This window comes from Corvus hawaiiensis, chromosome 28 (assembly GCF_020740725.1).
Source record: "Corvus hawaiiensis isolate bCorHaw1 chromosome 28, bCorHaw1.pri.cur, whole genome shotgun sequence".
In the NCBI taxonomy this organism is placed as follows: domain Eukaryota; kingdom Metazoa; phylum Chordata; class Aves; order Passeriformes; family Corvidae; genus Corvus; species Corvus hawaiiensis.
The window spans coordinates 6,142,406-6,165,423 of record NC_063240.1 but is presented as its reverse complement, the minus strand read 5'-3'; the positions used below and the strand labels follow the sequence as shown (position 1 = coordinate 6,165,423).

The 23,018-nt window shown below is 54.4% G+C and overlaps 1 protein-coding gene across 2 annotated transcripts; it reads right to left on the bottom strand.

The window, feature by feature from the left end:
- Nucleotides 1-1,075: 1,075 nt before the first annotated feature.
- Nucleotides 1,076-22,810, bottom strand: HOMER3 (homer scaffold protein 3). 2 transcript variants are annotated; one of them, XM_048287918.1, is made up of 10 exons: nt 22,303-22,810; nt 13,808-13,950; nt 11,456-11,612; nt 10,338-10,469; nt 9,842-9,949; nt 7,224-7,345; nt 6,250-6,406; nt 4,509-4,619; nt 3,746-3,826; nt 1,076-3,071 (listed from the first exon to the last, which is right to left on the bottom strand). In XM_048287918.1, the coding sequence occupies exons 2-10, from the start codon at nt 13,819-13,821 to the stop codon at nt 2,883-2,885; spliced, it is 1,071 nt and encodes a 356-aa protein (XP_048143875.1). In that variant the 5' UTR covers nt 13,822-13,950; nt 22,303-22,810; the 3' UTR covers nt 1,076-2,882. The 2 variants fall into 2 exon arrangements, with proteins under 2 accessions (XP_048143875.1, XP_048143876.1); XM_048287919.1 differs by lacking the exon at nt 13,808-13,950.
- Between the last annotated feature and the right edge of the window lie 208 nt (nt 22,811-23,018).

Sequence of the window (23,018 nt, the reverse complement as noted above, 5' to 3'; positions counted from 1 at the left end):
GGAAAAGGATGGCTCCAGCAGCCCCGGGTGGGGGAGAGGCACAGGGAATGTGGCCACCTCTGTCCCTGGTGCCTGAGGGAGCTCAGGAGCATGGCCAGGGCTGGCACTGGCTCAGGCACAGCCCTGGGGTGGGCAGGGACAGCCCCAGAGGCTGCCAGGCCCAGGGAAGATCCCACAAAGCTTCCAGAACCCTGGAAAAGGCTGCTCAGAGATTAATGAGGGGCCTGGCCTTGCTCTTGCTGCGTTTTGATCCCACAAGAGCCAAGGGCAGAACAGGGGGCTGCACCTGCCCAGGTTGGGCTCTGAGTCCTGGGAAGAGGCAGAATCCTTGTGCAGGATCCCTGTGATCCACGAAGATCCCCCAATCCACAGTTTGAGCTTGGATTAGCTGCAGATGCCTTATTTTGTGACTCACTGCATGATTTATACCCCTTCCTGAATGACTTCAGACCTCCCTGCATGACTTAGACCTCCTTGCATCATTTATAGACCTCCTCACACGATTTTTAGACCTTCTCACGTCATTTTTAGACCTTCTCACATCATTTTTAGACCTTCTCACATCATTTTTGGACCTCATTGCACGACTTTTAGACCTTTCCACACGCAGCCCAGCCTCTCAGAGGGTCAGTTCTCTGCTGCAGGTCGAGGTGGAGCCCTCAGGGGTTGCTCTGAGGGTATCAAACGCAGAAGGAGCTGGCAGAAAAACTTTTTGGTGCTGCACTGCTGCCTGAGCTGGCTCAGAGCAGGTCCTGGGGCCACCAGCACGGAATTCCCTGGAGCTGGGGGAGCTCCTGTGTGTGTTTTCCTCCAGGGAGTCCTGCTGGGATGTGCAGCAGCTTGATCAGGAGCTCCCTGCCTTGGGAAAGGTGACTCAGCCAGGTGTGGCACCCACCAAGGAGCAAAGCAAGGCTGGAATTTTGCTGCCAGAATTTAAGGATCCATTCCCAGCTCCACCTCAGCCACGCAAGAGAACCTGGTGGAGAACATGAGGAACTTTCTCCCGGTCTTTTTGCCTCCCAAATCCCACCCTCCTGCTTCCACAGCAGTGACAGAGATGCAAACCAAACACACCTTGCTTGGAGCTGATCTCTATTTCAAAAGAAGGTGCTCCTGGAGGGAGAAAATATCCAACACTGGCATGGGGTGGGAAACAAATCCCGAAAAATTTTTTGCCACCCACTTCCTTCCTTGTCTTCTTCAATACCCTGGAACAAAATGTTACTACAGCAGCTCCAGCCCCAGACAGTTGTGAGAACACTTCATGCAACAGAAATGAAAATAAAGTAAAAACTAACCAAGGGAAAAAGAAAAACCCAGACCCAGAGGAGAAGAGCTCTTCCCTGGCTCCGCAGGTCTGGGAATTTCTGTGTTTCCCTGGGAAGGGAAGGGCTTTGCCTGGCCACGATCCAGCACAGAGTCACCAGCAGTTCTCTCCCCACTCCAGCAGATTCCCGAGGTGCCAGACCCGGGTCCTGCCCTGACTCGCAGCGGAGTGGGGGAGCTGCGGGTTCCTCTGCGGCCACCAGGTGAGTGAGAGGAGAGGCAGGGCCTCTCCACAGGGAACATTCCCAGGATTTCTGCTGCCTTTGCCTAATTTTTAGTGGCAAAGAGGACAAAAATACAAGCCCAAAACACATCCAAATCCATCAACACTCCTGTAAGGTTACAACTACAGCTACAGACACTCCCACAGGCTCTGGGAATGACAGAGGTGAGGGACACAATTCCAGCTTTCCCCAGGCCTCCCTCAGGCCTTGCTCAGTTCCAAAGGCTGGACAACATCTAGGAGAACTCCCAAACTTCAGGGGTAACTCCCAAACTTCCCACAGGCCCCTCAGGGCACCGGTCCCAGCGTGCTCCCAACACCTCCTGCTCTCCTTGAATCCAGCTGGGACCCGTCCCCGTCACAAGGAGCAGGACATGAGCAGGACATGAGCACGACATCCCTGGGGCTGCTTCCCAATATAAGAGGGGGGAAAAAAAAGGAAAAAAGAACCCAAGAGCAACTGTTGACTTGCTCCATTTAATTTCAATTAACTGCAGCCCTCAGAGGCCAGGAGAGATGCCAACCCAGCAGCTTGGTGGCCGTGCCCTGAGGGACGTCCCATTTCCCAAATTCACCGTCCTCAACCAAGCCTCTGCTCTGCTCAGCTCAAAGTTTTCACCAGTCATTAAATCCCACCGTGTTCAACTCAGCCAGGCTTTAAACCCTGCAGTTCTTCTTCTGGAAGAGCAGTGGGAAGGACACGGGGTCAGGGGAGCTCCCATCTCTGCAAGTGGGGACCTCGGGGTGCTCCTGACAGTGACTGGATCCTGCTGGAAAGACACAGGATTGGGGAAGAGGAAAAGGAGGAACTTGTCCTGGGTGTGCTAAACTCCTCCTCCCTCCCCTCGGTGAGGGAAACAGGCAGCTGATTTGCAAAAGGCAAGTGGTTTCCTAAAAAACTACAGAAAAAAACCCCACCAAGGCGGCTCAGCCCCTTCCCCTTAGAAAATGTAAAAACCTGGGAGACACAGTGTGGCAGCAGGGAGGTGGGAAGGCAGCACGGGCACAGCTGCCATCTCTGGGCCATGCCACGGCCATGGCAGGGGCCAGAGACATCTGGCTGGGACTTCAGGTGCTCCCTGGAGAGGATTTGGGGGCTCAGGTGCTCCCTGGAGAGGATTCAGGAGCTCAGGTCCTCTCTGCCCTGCTCTGGGGGCTCGCTGGGCAGTGAGTGGCTGGTCTGGTGTCCACTCTGTCCAGGCAGCTGCTGGTGGGGTGGCAAATCCTGCCCGGACAGGCCACGAGGATGCCCTGTGACCACAGGAGCTCTCGGTGCCCAGTCCCAGCTGAGGCTGCCCCTGCTCCGAGGGGGCTGCTCCGGCTCTGCTGCTGCTCAGTTGCTCTCCACCAGCTTGGCCAGTCCCTGCCTGAGCTCACTGAGCTCGAAGATCTTCACATCCATGATCTCGGCCACCTTGGTGACCTCGTTGTGCATCTTCTCCCTCTCGGCCAGGGTCTCGGCCAGGGTCTGCTCAGCCAGGCGAAGGCGCTGCTCCAGCTCTGCGTTCCGGGCCTCCAGCTCCTGCCAGGGACAGCCAGCACTGAGGTGGCTGCTCAGAGCCCCTGATCTCCCCCAAGCAGCCCTGCTGCCACCCACAGCCACCCTGTGTCCCCAGGGATGTCCTTCCCTGAGGGATGTCCCTATCCTGAGCCACCGTGGGTGAGCTCTGTCCCCACCCCAGGCCCTGCCCGCGGTGTGAGGGTGTGGAACTGCAGCTCTCCCCACGTGGATCCCCTCCAGGCTGGTGGGATTGGCTGTGTGGAGCTGCTCCTGCCATGGGAGCCCATGTGTGGCTCCAGAGCTCCGAGATAAGCACAGGCTTATCTCCGAGACCCAGAGAGGCACATCCTGCTCCAGCTGTGTCCCTGCCAGCCAGAGCTCTGCTCCAGCAGGAATTCAGGAGTTCTGTGGGTGGAGGGTGACAGGACACCCCAAGCTCTGCCACAGTCCCATGTCAGGGGCTGCTGGAAGTGCTCAAGGAGAGAAAAGGAAGGCTGGGATTGCTGCTGGCTGCTCTCTGTGCCCTGTGTCACATCCCTGAGGGACACAGGGAGGGTGGCAGAAGGCAGAGACACAGGCAAGGAGCTGCTCCCAGCATCCAGAGGCGTGGCAGCCCTCTGGCATTCCCTCTGTGGCTCCAAGGAGATGTGGGGATGGATCTGGGAGCTGAGGTGTCCCAGGTGTGCCACCTTTACCTGCAGCTTCTGCAGCGTCTCCTCGCGCTCCCCCTCCGCCTCCCACCGGCCGCACTTCTGGCTCTTCAGCATCTGGATCTCCTGGAGCACGGGGAGGGAGAGCCTCGTGTCAGAGCCACCCCTCTGCCAGCAGGAACAGCTCCCAGCTCCCAGCCAAGGCCTCTTCCCTGGCTCCAAGGAGCACAGAACCACAGGCAGCTCCACATTTTCACACCTCCCTTTCTGAGCTGCGTCTGCTGTACCTGGGTGAAAGCCCCTGCACAGCTCTGCCCCAGCACTTCTGCTCCAGGCCTGGGGAGGGGGCAGAGATCTCCTCTGAGGATCAGGAACCCTAAAACACCTCCCTCCCTTCTTCAGTCCCTGCTCTGTGGCTCCATCCCTGCACCAGGCCAGCAGCAGGGATGTGTAAATCACAGAGATCCTCTCCACACCTCCCCTCCTCCACAGCCTCTGTAATTAAAACCCTGCTTTAAATCATTCATTCATTTAAATGCAGCGAAAGGGAGGAGCAATTACCACACCAGAGGCCAACTGCCACCACAGATGGCTGAGAGGGAAAGGGGTAAGAGAGCTCTGCAGAGGGTCTGAGCCTCTCCACTCCAGGCTGGGGACACGGGAAGCATGTCCAGCATGTCCCAGTGCTTCCCTGTTCCTCAGCTTTGCTTCCTGGGGAGGGAATAACGAGGGCCCTGAGCTCAGAGCAGCTCTGATGACTGACAGGCTGCTGGTGATTGACAGGCTGGGGGGGTTATCACAGTCTCACCTCATCTTTAGCCTTGATCAGCAGCTCCAGCTCCTCCAGGGTTTGGCTCAGCTCTTCCTTGTTGTTCTCGCTGGAGGAATCGTGAGTCCCCTGCGACTCCAGCTCTGCCACCTGCAAGGGGAGGCTCCCTCAGAGCTGCAGGAATTTCCTCCCCCCTCATCACCCACTGCCGTTCTCTGCCATGTTTAGGCTTCCCTGGAAACCCACCTGAGTTCACAGCAGCTCCCACCTGGGGCTGGAAGGAAAAAATTCCTTCTGCTCTGCCTGGATCACACCCAGAACACTTTGTGGCTAAAAAACCCAGTTTAGAGACTTTGTCTGTGCTTTCTCCAGGAGTTTTGCACTTCAGCACAGCTGAACTGGCTGACACCAAGAACCTGAGCCTCCAGCCCAAAGATCCAGCTCCATTTACACCTCTGGGAAGAGATTTCCTAGGAAAAGGGAGTTGCTGCAGCTCAGCAGCTGAGCTGGAAGGGCTTGCCCAAGAGTACTCCCCAGCTCTGAAACATTCAGCTCGGTGGCTTGGATTATTCATGAGGAGGATTCATTTTTAAAGCTCATCACAAGGGCTGCAGCAGCTTTCGCTGGGGCCAGGCTCCCACTGGGGCTGCTCTGAGCTCTGCAAACACCTCCAGTGACAAGGACCTCACCCAGACAGGCAGCACATCCTGGTGTTCCCAGGAGCAGGACAGCACTGGATCCATGCCCAGGGTGGCTGTGAGCTGCCAGGATCACAGGGTGGTGGCCAGAATCCACCAGAATGCTCTGATTTAGGGACAATAATTGAGATGTTTCACTGAGTTACAGTTTTCTTCTGTGATTCTGCCATGGCTCCAGTGTTGTCCTCCAGCCGAGGCTCCCCAAATCCTCCTTCCCAGCTCTCAGCTGAGTGTGCACAGAGCAGGGGCAGGGAAAAGTCAGCCCGACCCAGCCAGCCCCAGAACCACCCCCAGCCAGCCACACACCGAGGTCTCTGCTGCTCCTGCTGCAGAGCAGAAGAAAATCTGTTCCAGCCACCAGCACTGGGAACCAGCACCAGGCACCGGCAATCCTGAGGGATGGATGTTTACTGCACACCCTGGCCACACCACAGCCATCGAGTGCAAACAGCTGTTAATTGCTCCAAATCCCTGCTGGCTCTTCAATGAGCCATCTCCAAGTGCAATGGCTCCGTGCCTCCTTCTCCAAGGCTCCAGAGGCCTTTCCCAGCCAAACCCCAGCTGTCCTTAAAAGCCTTTTCCGAGCACTCCAGGGCTCTACCCTCCCAGCAAAGCCATCCGTGTGACTGTCACTCCCCTGCCCAGATCCACACAGTCGGGCTGTGACCTCCCTGCCACTCTGGAGGTCAAAGATCTCGTTATTCCAAGGGAACAAGGGCTTGTTTGTGCTGCGCCACACGGGTTTCATGATGTTGCAGCTCGGATCCGAGCTAATTATAGCAGCCAGAGCAATCTTCATCCTTCCTGTCAGCAGCCACACATCGCCCTGATGCCTGGCCGGGGCAAACAGGCCTTAATCTTGCTGGAAGCTGGGAATTACTTCCAGAAAATCTGAAGGGAAGCTGAAATTCTGTGACTTTGCACTTTGGTTTCCTCCCTTTCCCCACAAGGACTCAGCACACACAACCTCATTTCTTGACATGATTTCCCTGCCAGGCTCATGCAGCACCCTGGATTTGCTGGATTTGATGGCAAAAGGGGGTCAAGGGCAGCATCTGGGCTGGGGTTTGCCCCGAGCTCACCCGCTGGCGCAGCGTTTCCGTCTCCTCCTGATACGCCGTCAGCTGCTTCTTCCACTGGTCCACGTTGGCGTTGGCCTCGTGCAGAGCAGCCACCAGCTTGTTGTTGTTGTCCTGGAGGCTGAAGAACTCAGCTTCCCACTGCACCTCGCTCACGGAGCTGGGGGAGAGAGCAGGAGAGGTTCAGGAGAGGTTCAGGAGAGGGGTGGAGGCTTCTCTCCCCATTCTGAGTGCTCTTCTTCCATAGGTTTCTCTCCAGCTTCCCAAATTTAAACACTTCCTCCAGCTCTGAATCTCCCCCTCTGTCCTTTATCTCTGGATAATATTTGGCTTTCAAACTTGAAGCTGCACAAACGACACTGAGGTTAATGGGGTGGGGGAGATCCAGGTACTCTGAAGGGGTTCTGCAACGTGGGATTGTGAATCCATTTCAAAAATCCATATTAGAGCAGAGTTTGCTTTGAATAAAGCCCAGACTCAGGAGAAAGTAGCAAAGGACACTTTGCTTTTGATTTAAAAATACTCTTAAGTGTTCAGCTGGGAGCTTGACAGGAGCCACAGGGCAGAATCCAGCCCCAAGTCTTTTGAAGAGACAAAGAGAGGAAGCAGCAGGGACTTTGCTGGAATCATCAAGGGAATTAACACAAACACAGCCCTGGGCCAGCTGGAAAAGTGTGAACATCTCCTGGTATCACAAACTACTGATCTGCAGATAACTGGCATCAACCCATCCCTGCTGCAGGCACAGAGCATCCTCCTTCCCACGCTGCCTGAGCAGCACATTTCCAAGCTGGAGCAACTTCCCGCTGGGAAAGGGGGAAATGAATCCAGTGGAGGGTTTGAGAAGCAGACACGGGACATTACTCTGAGATCTAAAGGAGTAGAATTGCTCAGAATTATTTGGGATGACAAAGCCATGCACCAAATGCTGCCAGAGCACAGAGTTTGGGAGTCAGGAGCACTCGTGGCAGCCTCACCCTTCTGAGAGCATCTTCTTCAGCCTCTCCTTCTCCGTTGTTATCTCCACATCAGCACTCTGGCTCCGGAATAATTTATCCTCTCCCGGCCCATTGGAGCTGATGATGGGGCTGGGAAGTACCTGGGGGATGAAGGAGGGGTGGTCACCACCAGCAGTGAGGCCTGGACTGGCCCTGTGGCCACGAACCCAGCCTGGGTTCACGGGGTCAATTCTCAGCCCCTGCACTCCTGGGACCAACCTGGATCCCTCCCAGCTCAGGGAGAGCTGGGTTTGTCCACGTGACAAGAGGTGACAGGAGGTGACAGGAGGTGACAGGAGGTGACAAACCCCCTCAGCCATGGCACAGGGGTGGCTCTGGGAGCTCTCTCTTGGACAGGGAGGTTGGTGCTTTGCTCTTCCAGCAGTGCCACATCTTCCCTGTCCCTGTCTCCACACTGGGCTGGGGCAGTGATCCCAGTGCAGGGGGGGACAGATCCCAGTGCAGGGGACACCAGATCCCAGTGCAGGGCACACCAGATCCCAGAGCAGTGGCCTCACAGCTCACAGCCATCCCTCCCTCCTGCTGGGATACAGGGAATTCTCTGGCCCTCAGCTCCCCCTGAGAAATGCCATCGGTGTCACAGCCTGTCACCCGAGTCCCGTGGCCAAGCCCAAACCTCAGCTGCCCAAAGTGGCCTTTTCAGGCCTTTGCTGAATTCCTCAGAGGATTTTCTTGCTGGTTCTCAGAGCAGTGGGAAGATTTAAACTCCAAACACAGAGCTGCCAGGCCTCCTGGGTTCGGTTCAGCTGGAATTCAGACACCAGGTGACATTCTCAGGGAGAAAAACTCTGTCATTGCTCAGGGGACTCTGGCACCCATTTTCCAAAGGTGTGGGAGAAGAAACAGCCTCTGCCCCTACAGTTCATCCTTCTCCATGGCTCCTGCTCCTGCACACTTCAGAAATGGAGGCAGGAAGGGGCAGAAGTTCCTCCTGTGGTGTGAACCTGGGAAGAGTTGAAGATGCTCCTCACTGTTGTGTCTCTTCCATTCTCCCCAAGGATACACCCTGAGATTGGGGCTGCTAAATGGGATGGGGATTGGCCCTAAAAGGTACCAGAGGACAGGGAAGAGATGCTATTCTGGGAATTCCCCAGCCCAGAAAATGTGAAGCATGAAGAAAGTAGCGCAGATGCAGAAATGAAGGGAGGCCTGATTTAATTCCAGGAGACAGATCCGCTCTGTGCTCACTTGCAAACAGACACACAATCAATTATTCAGAGATGAAACTCGTGTCTGGAGCTCTGCTAATGCACAGGCCAGGAATCAGCAGCTGGGACAGTGGCAGAAGGGACGGTGGGGAGGGCAGGAATGCGGGACAGGCCGTGCAAGCAGGGGACACCACAGGTGTCACTGTCACTGCAGGCAGGGCCCTGCCCGTGTCCAGGCGCTCCCACTCGGAGAGGAGCAGGCTGGGATGGGAGCAGGGCTCAGTTTTAGCACTGCTGAGTCAAGGCAGGAGAACGAGCAGAGCCTTGGGCCAGGTCCCTGAGCTGTGCGTGACCTCCCCATGCTCCTCTGCCAGGCGCCACCTCAGCACAGGGGACAGGAGCGTGTCCTGCTGAGGCACCTGAGCAGCTCTGCCTGCTGCAAACAGGAGAACAGGGGGAATCTCTGCTCCCAGCCAGGGCAGCTAGGAGATGGAGGCTGCAGCTGGGAGATGGAGGCTGCAGCTGGGAGATGGAGGCTGCAGCTGGCCAGGAATCTGTCTCCAAAAGACTCCAAAAACTTTGTTTCTCCAAGGGATAATCTACTCCCTTCTTTACCTGCCACCCATTAGGACAGGGCTTGGAGTGAGCCAACATTCAGGCAGATTTCCCCCATTTTTGCACCCCACGTGACATTTCCAGTCTCTGCAAAGCCACCACCTCCCTCTTCTCCCTGCAGGCCAAGGTACTGTTCACACTCCCTCCTCCTCTGCTGCTGCCTTCCCATCTGTGCCCATCCCAGGGAACGCCGTGTCCTCCAGCCCACTGCTCCCCTCCTGCTGCCAGGAGCTCTGGGGATGGCAGAGCCACCTCTGGAGCAAAACTCCTTGGGAGGGCACCTCCAGCACCAGCATGGAGCTGCTTCTCCACAGGGAAGAGCAGCACAGAGCTCCCCACAGCTCCCATTCCAGTTTAGCTGCGCAGGGAGATTGTCAGTGGAATGATGTGGGAATGAGCTGTGATGGGCTCCAGCTTTCTGGCTGAGAAGAACCTCCTGCAGCCTCAGAAAAGGCAGGAAAAATGATTGGAAATTACAAAAAACCACCAAACAAACAACAACAAAATTCCAACCACCACCACGACGAGAAACGCCCACACCCCCCGCATGGCTTTGTGAGATATGATACGGGTTTGACAGTTTAACTGGCAAAGAGGGAGCAGTGTGAGCCTTCCCAGGGGCTCCACTCAAGCACTAATTAATTAATTCATCTATATTATGTGACCTCAGGGCCACTGGTGTTACCAAAACCACTGTCCAGCCTGACTGGCAATAAAGCTCTGGCAGAGAATGGGATGAGAGCAAGAGGAGAGCACCACAGGGACCATTTTCTCCCCTTTTCCTCATCCCTCTTCCCTGTTCCCAAGCATTACCTGGTGGGAGGTGATGTTCAGGGCAGGATTGGTCAGCTCTGTTTTATCCTGGGACTTCTCCCTGGCCAAACGAGCTGCTTCCTTCACTTCCTGGAATTTCTCTGCAAACTGGAGGGGAGGGGAAAAGTCACTGTGGGGCTGTGCTGAAATGTGCAACAAGCAGAGCTGATGCCTGGGTTCCTCCTCTGTCTGCAGCTTCATTTAAAATGCTTTTTAATTTCTCTTAAAGAATAAAATTCAGGGAATAACCCCTGAATTTGGCACTCGGGGCTGTGGGTTGAGCTAAACAGCAACGATGGAAACGGGGCCTGCAGACTCAGCTCCGTTTGTGATGCTCAAAGCACTCTGCAAATGCCACTTTAAAGCTGGTTTTAGTATCTTTGCACCTCAAATTACACTTTATCCCAGTGAGAGCAGCATTCCAGCAGGTCCCTAAGGATTTTCTGCAGAGGCTGAGCTCCCCTGAGGGTTTTCAGAGGTCTCCCTGCAGCATTACCTGGGACAGGTGTTGCTCCGAGGCAAAGCCCAGCCCATACACGGTGTTGGCTCTGCTGTCAGCCCACTGCCCAAATTTCTGGGATGTCTTTGTGAAGGTCATGTTGGGGGTGATGGTGCTGTTGATGATTGCCTGTGGAGAGAGGCAGTGTGAGTCAGGAAACCCCAGGCTGCTGCCCTGGTGTGGGATTGATCGGGGAATCAGGGAGTGCTTTGGGTTGGAAGGGACCTTAAAGATTATCTCAATCCAACCTCCTGCCACGGCTGGGATGTCACTCACTGGACCACCAGAACCCTTGAGAACTCTGGGAATTAGGGGTAGAAATCCCTGGCTTTTAATTTATAAAACAACAGTCCAGGTTTTTGGTGACCAAAAGTCTGACTACGTGACACGAATGAATCTCAATGATCTTTTCTACTGAAAAAGGAAAAAAAAAACTCTCAGTACCACCAGCTTCCTCCACTGCTGGAAAAGATGATGAGAGACAGTTTGTCTCTGGGGCCTCAACAACTTTCTGATGTTCTCCCTTTCTGTGGCAAGAAGGGGAAAAATAAAAGGTTTAACCAGCACTCAGGACAAGCTATTACACAACCCTCTCTGCTGGGTAGGGGAGCAGCAAAATCAGCTGCCTGGAATACTCTCTGCAATCAGAGAGCTTCAGGAACCAGCCAGGGAAATGCCCATCAGGAGCAGTTTAGGGAGAGTAAATCATCTTTTGTGGAGGTGACTTCACCTCTGAGCCTCCCTCAGCCTCTGTTGTTTCACCGTGTCTGCAGCGCTGGATTCAGCACAGGATAAAAGCTCTCAGAAAACACTTCTGTGACAGCAGAGTGGGGAAAGAAGGGACAACATCAGACCCTGAGGCACCTTTTTGATCATCAGTGTCACCCAACACACCTGAGCACAGGGGCAGGGATGTTTTACTTTCCACGCCCTGCAGGAAGACACCGAAATGCCTGTGCTGAGAACTGCCTGATTTGACACCAAAACCACCCACACCAGGGCAGGTTTGGGCTGGGAGAAGCTGCTTTTGTGGGGGAGAAGCTGCTTTTGTGGGGGAACAGCTGCTTTTGTGGGGCAGAAGCTGCTGTGTGATGCCAGCAGGGCGTGTGCCCTACCTTGGTGCCCCCCACGCTGATGATCCTGTACACGTTGCGGGTGGCATCGTAGAAGTAGGAGACGGTCAGGGCGTGTTTGCTGGCAGGGATCCAGTTCCTTTTGGTGGCAGGGTCGATCTGGAAAACATGGGCCCTGGTGCTGAAGATTGGCTGCTCCCTGCAGGACAGGAAAACAGGGATGTCAGGGCAGGGGGAAGCTGAGGAAAGGGGGAAGTGCAGCGATTTCCTGCCGCTCGTGTTGCACTCCTGCCATTCCCCTTCCCTGTGTTCTTCCCAAGTCCACACCAGCCCCTCACGAGGCTCTGGGCAGGGAGCAGCAGCTCCCCACTGTCCCTGCTGGCGTCACTTCACACCCCTCTTATCAGGACCCAAGCTCTCCGGCATTCCCGTGAGTTGTTTTTCCAAGAGTTCTGGGTTTCTGCCCCGGAGCCCTCCACATCCCTGGGACTCCTCTAAATCCCAATTTTAGAAGCGGGGGGAGAAGCTGGAATCATCCTTTGCTGATGCCTGAGCAAAGAAAAGCCTGTGGCTGTTTGTGCCTCCTGTCTGTCCCCACCATCCCGTGTGGAGACAGCAGCTCTCGCTTCCCAGGGACCTTGCACTTGGAAAATCCCCTTGGCACAAAAACTGAGGGAGTTTCACCCCAGGCACGGGTTTGTACCTTCCTCTAGAGCTTGTCCTCTCCTACACACTTGAGACAAGTCCTTGTACCCAAGGACAGGCTGAAAATTTCCAGGTAAGAACACGAAAAGACCCCCAAAACCTCATTTTTGGGGCACAGCTGATAGCCCCTCACAGCACAGCCATTGGGGCAGGGTTATGATCAGGGTTTATATTATTTTTAGCCCGATTTGAAGCTTTCTTCCACCATCTCTCATCCCTGAGTGCTCAGCTCATGGCAGCTTCCCCAGGAACAGGATTTTAGGGCTGTTGTATTAATTCTGTTTTGTAGGATATCTGCAGGGTGGAGCTGTAGGGGAATGGAGGGATGGATGGATGGATGGAGGGATGGATGGAGAGAGAGATGGATGGAGGGAGGGATGGACGGATGGATGGATGGATGGATGGAGGGATGGATGGATGGAGGGAGGGATGGATGGATGGATGGATGGATGGATGGAGGGATGGATGGAGGGAGGGATGGATGGATGGAGGGATGGATGGAGGGATGGATGGATGGAGGGAGGGATGGATGGATGGATGGAGGGATGGATGGATGGAGGGAGGGATGGATGGATGGATGGATGGATGGAGGGATGGATGGATGGATGGATGGATGGAGGGATGGATGGAGGGATGGAGGGAGGGAGGGAGGGATGGATGGATGGATGGATGGATGGAGGGAGGGATGGAGGGAGGGATGGATGGATGGAGGGAGGGAGGGAGGGATGGAGGGATGGATGGAGGGATGGATGGATGGAGGGAGGGATGGATGGAGGGATGGAGGGAGGGATGGATGGAGGGAGGGATGGATGGATGGATGGATGGATGGATGGATGGATGGATGGATGGATGGAGGCAGGAATTGAGCACAAAAAGCTCCTTCCCCTCAGCTCTTCCTCCCCTGACTCACGCCTGGGAAGCACATCCTGCAGCCAGGGCTCACATCCCAGGATTAAAGCAAGTCTCCCCATGAATTCAAGGAAACTCTTCACCTCCCAAACGTGCAGCTGCTGAAGGCAAGTCCTGAGCCCAGCACTGCTGGGATTTTGGAGCCAGGAATATCTGAGCTGAGCAGAGATGCTGCATCTCAGGGATCAGGATGTAGCTGGAGCGTTCCAGGGGAAGGAAGGAATGTTTTCCATGACACAACAGTCCAGCTGCACCAGGGCTTGGGGGATTCCTCTGACTCTGGTCAGACACACGGCACTGGCCACACTCAGCACCCAAATCCAGTGAAATCTGATGTGCTGGAACACCCCCAACCCCCCCCGGCAGCTGCAAGGCACAGGCACAATCCTGCTTTGTGGAGCTCCCCAAAATCCAGACTCCTGTGTTTCCTTCCCATTCCAAGCACTCCCAGTTGCCATGAACAGCCTGTCCCATCAATCCAAATGCACCTGGTGCTTTCCAAACCCAGCCCTGAAACTTAGCAGGGAATATTTTATTTCCTTCCCACCTCCCAGTTCCCAGCCTGTTCTCAGGTGCCAGCCCTGACTCAGATCTCTTGTGACAGCACGAGGGTCTCCACATCCTCTCTGCCTGGATTTTTGGAATGAGATTCAAATTTTCCAGGCTCCATTCTCACATGGATTATGACTTATCTTTGACACACAGGAAAAATTGATGTTCCTGCCCCTAAAACCCCCAAATGCTGGGCTCATTTTGGGAAGAACAGAGGCAGGACTTTACCGAGTTGTTGACATTTGTTAGTAAGGGCAGGAGGCTACAGGCCCGTGCAGTTAGTAGGTGTCCCCTCTCCTCAGCTCCTCCTCAGGTGTCTCTCAGCTGCTCTGAGGTTCCTTCCTCGTGCTGCCTCCACAGGGATTCATTCCCTAGCGATGGAAAAGTCCAGCTGTTATTCCCCAACACAACCAGGCACCTTTGGGGGCTCCGTCTGCCCTGAATATTCACAGAGTTTCTCGTCTGCAATGATTTCTCATCACTGAACAAGGTTTTTTCCCCTGTCATGGGAGATAATTGGGTGAGCCGTGCAACTGGAGTGAATCCCTTGGCAGCAGGTGCTGGCTGTTGGGAGAAGGCCACGGAGGAGCCTGGAAGGCTCCAGCATTTCCAGTCCTGCCCACATGATGCTGCTGCCTGATGGAAAACCCTCCTGGGAGATCATTCCTTGGGCACAGCAGCTGTTCCCGGGCTCCTGTCCATCCAGGATCCTATCCCTGTACTCCCATCCATCCACGGGGCCGTACCCAAAGCCCTAAAAGGGACGAGGTGGTGCCAAGCTGGGTGTCCCCAGCATGCTCTGCCTGGGGACAGCATGGAGATGTTTGTGGTCCTTTTGCAGTGCAGGGAAAAAAGAGACAATTTCCAAGGGCCTGGAGTACGAGGACACAGGGAATGGCTTCCCACTGTCACAGGGCAGGGTTAGATGGGATACTGGGATGGAATTCCTCCCTGCAAGGGTGGGGAGGCCCTGGCACAGGGTGCCCAGAGCAGCTGTGGCTGTTCCTGGATCCCTGGAAGTGTCCAAGGCCAGGCTGGAGCACCCTGGAAGAGTGGAAGGTGTACCTGCCCATGGCAGGGGGTGGAACGAGATGATTTTTAAGGTCTTTCTAAGCCAAACCATTCTGGGATTCTATGAAAGTCTTTGTTTGTTTGCTTGTTGGGTTTTTAAATCCATCAGATGATACAAATCGCACCCAGCTCGCACAAGAATTTCATTGCGCAGCTCCTGGCTGTGCTGCAAACCTGCTTTCAATACTCACTGGTCTGACAAGGTTAAAGCAAACTCCCCAAAACAAAAGCTCCCAGGAGCCTCCGTGGTGGAGCACAACAAAAAGCAGCCAGGAAGAGCAGGCAGCAACGCAAACCCAGAGGGGAGAAAAGCCAGAAAGGCTGCAAATCACAGGGCGCACCTCTGAGAACTCACAGCTGGGGCATTACATGGAAAATGCCTCTACCTCCAGAATCCCTGAACAGTTTGGCTTGGAAGGACCTTAAAGCTCACCCAGTTCCACTCCTAGGACACCTCCCACTGTTCCAGGTTGCTCCAGCCTGGTCTTGGGACACTTCCAGGGATCCAGGGGCAGCCACAGCTTCTCTGAGAATTCCATCCCAGCCCCTCCCCACCCTCACAGGGAAGAACTTTTCCATAATCTCCAATCTAAACCAACTCCATCCGTTCAGCAGTTTGACCAAGCAGAGTGCAGGCAGGTGAGGACAGAGACAGGGCTGGATATGCTGAGGGATATGCAGGAGGTGACAGCCAGACCTGAGCTGCAGCAGGAGCTCTGCTTGAGGAGCACCCGGGCCAAGCTGCTGCCGTCCTGCTTCCCAAAACACTACAAAGCTTTTAAAGACAGCCCTGGGATTCAAAGTGTCGTGTTCTATCTCCCGTTACAGCCCTCCTGTCCCCTGTGCTTTAAGTGTACACTGAATTCAGTCCCTGAAATGCTGACACTTCTTTTCCTGCTCCCAGCCGGGAGTCTCCACACCAGTGCAGCCCCAGCAGCGAAAAGGGCACGTGTAAATAAAACCACTTACATCCCCCCAGGGCTGGCCTTCGCAGATAATTAAGGAGAACCAAAGCAAATGACTGAAAGGACAAAGATCTGGCTGAGACACAGACGTGTTCAGCGAGTGCCTGATGGCAACTGGAAGGGATCCAGGTCTCACCCCTGCCAGCGTTTGCTCCCAGCACAGGGGGGAAGGGCAAAATTCAATATCCCACGGCCCCTGAGAGCTTAAGAATGACTTGTCCCGGTGGATAGCCACTGAGACTCCGGCAGCAGCAACTCTAAGGAAAAGAAGGGATGATTTAATTCATTTCCCTGTTCCCAAAGGTGTTCTTCACCTGGCTCCAGGTGCTGCCTGAGCAAAGACCCGGACGCCTCCCCTTTGGCCTCTCCTTACAGGGAAGCTGTGGGAAGGTCGCAGGGAATGTTTGGGGAGGACACAGGGATCCGGGGGATGGATCAAGCGTTTCTGATTTGCTCCCTGCCCGGGGAGTCTGACTCAGTGGCCATCAGGAGAGGATGTAAAACTGCTCACTGCTCTCATTTCCTCCTTGGTTCTCAGATGAGCTTCCTCTCCACGGCCTCCAAATTGATTTCTTCAAGAATAGCTGCTTATTTCACCATTGCCACGAGAGCAAATCGTTATTTGTCCTCTTAATTTACGGTCTCAGCAGAGCAGCAATGGACTGAGCAGGGCAAAGGAGAGGGACCTGTCAGGTGGGGACACGGTGACACACGGCCAGGAGCCTGGGGACAGCACCCCCCGTGCCAAGGAGGGACAGATGGCATCAATTCGGGCCCTGCACCAGCACCACGTTTTGCCTAGAGGGGAACAGTGGGCACGAGAGGTGCCAGAGTCTGGAGAGGACTAAATCCAGCCCTGCCTGTGTAATCTGAACACAGATGTCACCCAGGCTGTCCTTGAGTGTCCTGGCCCGAGGTGGGCTCTGCCCTCCCGTTCACAGGAGCCTCTTCCTGAGGGGGATCTGGCTCAAAAAACCCAGAGACAACGGCAGGGCCAGGGATGAGCCACCTCCTCCCGGAGAGGACACCCCAAAGAGTGGGAGCAGGGGGTGGAGGAGGTTCTGCCCCAGGTGAGCCCCCAGATCTCTTCAAAAGGGAGGCAGAGAGAAGAAATCGGGGTTTTATTGTTTCCTTTAGATCTTTCTTGCACCACAGTTTCTACCCCGGGTGTGGGGAGGGGTCTCCTGACCGACAGCTGCCTTTAACTCATGCTTTGTCCTTGTCCTCTATTTTCTTGTGCAACCTGGAAGATTTTTCCCACTGAGCTCCACTTCTTTGTTTGCTCTCGGTCATTCTCACCTCTCAGCCCTGTCTGCGGCCTCTGACACGGTCGTTTAGTAACTGGATTACTCACACAGCCGGCTCAGCTGCCCCCAGCCTCTGCTGCACAACCAGGGAGCACAAACCTGAGCTTTGCTGTGGTGGGAGAAGCTTTTGGAACCATCGCTCCTCAGATTTGTGTCAGTGTTTCTGCCCTGTTTTCAGCCGTGTGACAACAGAGCGGGATTCAGACCTAGACACGAGTTTTCAGAGAGATTCGGTGGGGGAGTCCAAGCCCAAAGCACTCCAAGGGACACAAATAGCGAACAGATTCGGGATAAAGTCTTTTAGTACCTTTAAGGAACGTCCTGGGGAGGCTGAGCTCATTGACTGCACCTGCCTTGGTGCTCCTGGCTGGGGTTCAGCCAAGGGCATCTCTAGAAGTCCACGTGCTGCTCCCCCCGGCTTGCACCTCCTCTCACTCCCTCACTGCAGCTTCTCTTTGCAGGGACATTCATTTCCCTGTCAGGGAAAGGCGCCTCCGCGCACCTGGATGCAGAGGAAAATCACTCCAAACACTCTGCTCCGTGGCCCGAAAACCAGGGACTGCCTTGCAAGAAATCACAAAGCAGCAGCTCAGCAGAGCCGTCTGTTCCCGGGGATCAGGGCAGGGCAAACTCGGCCACAGGGCAGGGAGGGGGTTTGGTACCCTCTGGGGCACCGTGCAGCCACAAGGAGCAAACCCCAAAAGAAAGGGGCTTGTTATAAATGTACTGTGGTGTTGACTTTTCGCATGTTCCAGAATTGTTATGGATGGATTGTGATGTTGGTTTTTTTATGTTCCTTAATGTTAGAAAAGCTTTGCCGGGGTTCTGTAATGTAACGCTGTAGAATGGCTGTAGTTTGGATGGTGAGTTTGGGAAGGATCGGAGGGGGGTCTTCACATTCCTGGAAAATCTTACTTTTAAAGCCGATCTTTTGGATGTAGAGTTGTGCCTTTGGCTCTCTGCCGAAGCCCCCGGCAGTAACGCCCTTTTGCTGTTGTCTCCTAATTGTCCCTTTTCTGAAACTTTCCTTAAAACTTTACAAAGAGTGAACCTCGTTTTTCCCAGCTCCGCGGGCGGGGAGGCATCACCGCTGATCCCTCCGCGGCCAGGGCCGCATCACAAATAGTTCCTCCTGGCGGATCACTCGGCGGATCACTCCGCGGCCGGTCGCATCACCGGTGATCCCTCCGCGGCCAGGACCGCATCACAAATAGTCCCTCCTGGCGGATCACTCCGCGGCCTGTCGCATCACCGCTGATTCCTCCGCGGCCAGGACCGCATCACAAGTAGTCCCTCCGGCGGATCCCTCCGCGGCCAGGAGCGCATTGCCGCTGGTCGCTCCGGCGGATCCCTCTGTTACAAATGTACTGTGGTGTTGGCTTTTCGCGTGTTCCAGAATTGTTATGAATGGATTGTGATGTTGGTTTTTTAATGTTTCTTAATGTTAGAAAAGCTTTGCCTGGGTTCTGTAATGTAACGCTGTAGAATGGCTGTAGTTTGGGTGGTCAGTTTGGGAAGGATCGGGGGGGGGGGAGGTCTTCACATTCCTTGAAAATCTTATCAGAAGAAAAAAAAAAAACCCGAAACCAGACGGAATGAGCCAAGGAAAAAGATAAGACTGATAAGATGATACTCAGCAACTCCAAAGAATTAATGAATTATGCATGATGGCGATGAATAGGAAATAAGTGATGGACTTTTAAAGCCGATCTTTTGGATGTAAAGGTGTGCCTTTGGCTCTCTGCCTAAGCACCCGGCCGTAACACCCTTTTTGCTGTTGTCTCCTAATTGTCCCTTTTATTAAACTTTCCTTAAAACTTTACGAAGAGTGAAGCTCGTTTTTCACAGGCTGTTCTGATAAAGGCCCATTGCCAGCCACAAGAGAAAAGGAGGAGCTGCACAACTCCCTGATAGCCGGAGGCAGCCAGGGGCGATCAGGACAAGGGGGAATGGCCTCAAGCTGTGCCAGGGGAGGGTCAGCTTGGACACCAGGGTGCTCAGGCCTTGGAAGGGGCCCCATCCCTGGAGGTGTCCAAGGAATTCCTGGACGTGGCCCTCACTGCTCTGGGCTGGCGACAAGGTGGGCATCGCGCACAGCTTGGACTCGTGATCCTGGAGCTCTTCTCCAACCTCAACCATCCCGTGATTCTGTGATCTCCCAGCTGCTGTGGTGGAGCTTCACTGCAACTCCCCCGAAGTCCTTTCCCTCTCCAGGTTTGGTTTGCCGGCTGGGTGTCCCCAGGGCAGTTTGTGCAGGCACAGGGGACGTGAGAGCATGTGAGCAGGACAGAAATGTGCCTCAGCCCTGGCAGCCGGCCCACGGCCACGCTGAGTCAGCTGAGAGCCCTGGCTGGGGCCCGACCAGGCTCTCCCTCCTCTCCCCAGCCCAGCCCTGAGTGAGAAACCCCCCGGCAGCACCAGCCAGGGTGGTTTTGAGGAGGGTTTGGTCAGGGTGGGTTTCAGAGAGAGTCCCTCATTCCAAAAGGCAGAACTGGAGCACAGAGAGGGCCTGAGAACCCTCCTGCTCCTCCTCCTCCTCCTCCTCCAGGGCTGTCTGTCGTGGTTTCCTTTTATCTCCCCTCAGCAGCTTGAGGAGTTGCTGACTGTCTGTCAGCGCTGTTTGGGGAAGTGGGGGCTAATAAGAGTCAATCCTCAGCTCCTTGCCTCTGCCTTTCTCCCTGAATTCCGACCCCTCCAGAGCCTCTGGACTCTGTGGGCGCAGGTCATGCCTGGACAGTCCCTGTCCGAGTCCTGTGCAGGGCCTGGAGTTGGGCTTTGGTGATCCTTGTGGGTCCCTTTCCATTCAGGATATTCCATGGTTCCACCCCAGGACACTGAACTGCAAAAGTACTTTGGGAACAAAGTTTGGGAGAGCAGATTCCCAGCCTTTGTCCCAATAACCGGGAAGGTTTTCAATTCTCTTCGCCCTCCTGTGCTGCACGTTGTGACCTTGTGGGAAATGCAGGGATGCTGCCAGTGCCCAGATGGGACTGGAGGAGGCCAGAGCTGTCCCCCACAGCCAGGCAGGGAGGTGCAGTGCTGCAGCTCCAGGAATAGGATCCTGCTGGGGGCTGCTTCCCTCCCGCCTGCCCCGATTCCCAGGAGATTCCCGGGCAGGGCTTAGCACAGGAATGAGGAGCAGCTGCCTCCCAGGCTGTGCAGATAAAGGGAACCCTGCCTGAGCGTGTTGCCTTTGGATCGGCTCAGGGGACGGCCACGAGCAAGGTCAGGCACACACAGGGGATGAAGGGCATTTAAACACTCAGATTTTGTGTTCGAGTTGAGGGATTGCTTTTTTTTGGGAAATCACCCCCATCTATTGAGCATCTTGGCTGCTCCTGGGTGTTCCACAACACTTTGATTCCTTTTCCTGGGACAACTCCTGCAGCAGCTCCTGCTTGGAGACACAAACAGGACTTGGACTCGATGATCTGCTAGAAGTCTGTGCAGCAATTAAAAGTTAAAAAAAAACCCCAGCAGAGCCAGGCTGCAACTCAGGAATTCCTTACACATCCCAGAAAATATGTCCAGGAATAATGAGAATCAGAGAAGTGGAGATCCAAGAACGTTTCTCCATGTGTCTAACACGCCGTGCCTCTGCATTTCCACACAGAAGCACATCCAGGCACAGATCCCTGCTCAGCTTCCCTGGGAAAAGTCCCCCAGACCTGCTGCTATTTTTGCCCTGTCCTTGCCAGAGCTCCAGGAGCACAATTCTGTGACAAGGACAGCTCCAAGTGCCTGTGTGGCAGAGGGCAGCATAGCTAAGAGTGGCTGAATTAATTTGGGATAAACTCTTTAGTGCTCAAATTAGAAGCCAGTAAGTTGCACGTCCCCGTATTTATATTTGACAATCCATCAGCACCTCCCTGTATTTATAATTTACAATACCAGCAGAAATGTGAGGACGTGACCACTGAAGGCTCAGCTGGATGTAACTAAATTCACTTCCCTCAGGATCAGGTGTTATTTCCAACTGTCCCCTTCAAAACCTACATTCCGTGGATACAGATGAATCCACGGAGAATTCATCCTGGAAAACCAGAATATTACAACCAGAACATTACAAAGAAGTCTAACATGGAGGAATGAAAGCAGAATCCCTGCTTTAAAAATAAGTTAACTAAAATCAGCTGCCTGAATGTGCTTTTAATCTCTTTTGTAGCCAGACTTATGGAAATGCTGCTGGAAGCTACTCAATATCCCTGTGGGACCACCAAACCCACACTTTAATCTCAGGAATTAAATGGAAATAAGGAATTTTGGGTGGAAATGTCTGGCTTAACTGCTTTTGCTGCTCCACCAGTATAATTACAGACTGACGCTGCATCCCAACACTTTCCATGGAGCTGGAAACCCTCGGAAGAAATCCCATAGTTGCTGGGTGTGCCTGCAGGAGATCCAAGACGGATTCATCCGAAAGTGCTAGTCCCGAGCTTTGGCCTTGTTAAACCTCTCCTGGCAGTTCTGGAAGTTTTACAGTAACTTTGCAGATCACAGGGAAAGTGACAGGAAAATAGAGACGCTGTGATTTAACCTGGATCAGCACATCCTCTGCCAGCTTCAAAGGGTTTATGCCAGCCTCCCATTACTGTCACTTTTGATTCCTCACTTCTCCCTTTTCTGCTTCTCAAATCTGTGTTTGACTGATTGTTTTATCTAGGTAGTCCAAAAGGAAAATTTTAAAAAAGGAAAACAAGCCCCCAGGAATGTTATTTATTTCTCTTGCCCTGCCAAACCCCACGTTTGGAGGGAATTATCCGACAGGATTCCTCCAGATCCACGTGGCTTTCAAACAGCCCCAAAAACTCGATTGCACAAGAAACTCACAACGTGTCAGGTCCTAAAAGTTACGTGATTGAGACTTAGAACTGGGACATAAATTAAATACCAGACTAAGCTCCTATTTCCATGCCAAAATCCACTGCCACATCCATGCAGCATTATTTCACTCTTGGAAAATCTGAGGGGGATCATGAACTAAATCATCAGGGAATTTCCAGCAGCTCTTTATCCAGACAGAAATGCAAACAGGATCCATTTTACTGAATGCCAGAGTCACAACAAACCGAACAAAATCCTTAATTTTTAACTTCTGGAAAAGTTTGTGGGCACAACCCCGGCTCCAGTCCTCCCAGTTTGGATTTCATATAACACACAGATCACCAGAGCCTTCCCTTGCCCACTAAAGAAGTTGCAGCAACTCGCAATTGCCCACTTCCATACCCCTAAAATAAAAAGCAAGGCTAAACTTTCAAGCTCGCAACGTGGAAAAAACCCCGCCACTTAACCCCTTCATTTCTTTCGCCGTTGCCTTAAAAACAGCTCAGCGGCCATGAATAACAAAAGCAGAGCAAGAATAACAAACCGCCGGTCTCACCCCATCCCCGCCGGGTATCGCTTCTCTCCCGTCCTTCCTCGAGCTGCCTGCGATCCTCCCCACGGCTTGATTTCTTTCTCCCCTTCCTCTTTCTTTCTGTCTTTCTCCGGATGCGGATGCTCTTTAAATTTCCTCCGGAATTTCACTTTGAAGCGTTGCTGCTCCGCGGGGCGAGCGGGGCAGGGCGGCACCGGGACCGGGACCCCCGCGCAGCCCGGGGCGCTCCGGCTCTGCCCCGGCGCTTCTCCGGCTGCGGCTCCCAGGCTCCCTCCTTCCCTTCAGCATGGGAGGGAGCGGCAGGATGAAGGTGGTGCCTCTCCAAGCCTTTTTTTTTTCCCAGACAAAGCGTCTCCCCGCGAGTTGCGCGTCCCCGCAGCCCCGGAGCGCCGCCGGCAGCCCGAGCTCTTTGTTCTGCGGCTCTGCCGGTCCCTACCCGCTCCCTCCCTGCTCCAGCCGCCCCATCCCGCTCACATTTCGCCGCTTCTTCTCCCGACTTTATTCCCGGCGCCGGGGCCGGCTCGGCGGCACCACCTGCCGGGCACAGCGGGGCTCGCTGGCACCGCCGTGGCACCGGGGTGGCACCGGGGCACCGATGGGCGCTGGCTGTCACCGACGCAGGGAATGGCTTCCCACTGCTGGATGGGATATTGGGAAGGAATTCCTCGCTGGGAGCGTGGGGAGACGCCGGCATGGAATTCCCAGAGCAGCTGTGGCTG

Coding starts and splice junctions, on each gene's coding strand:
- HOMER3 (XM_048287918.1), bottom strand. Junction 10,470..11,455: donor TCAGCGTGGGGGGCACCAAG/GTAGGGCACACG, acceptor CTCTCTCCACAG/GCAATCATCAACAGCACCAT. Junction 6,407..7,223: donor AAGAAGATGCTCTCAGAAGG/GTGAGGCTGCCA, acceptor TCTCTCCCCCAG/CTCCGTGAGCGAGGTGCAGT.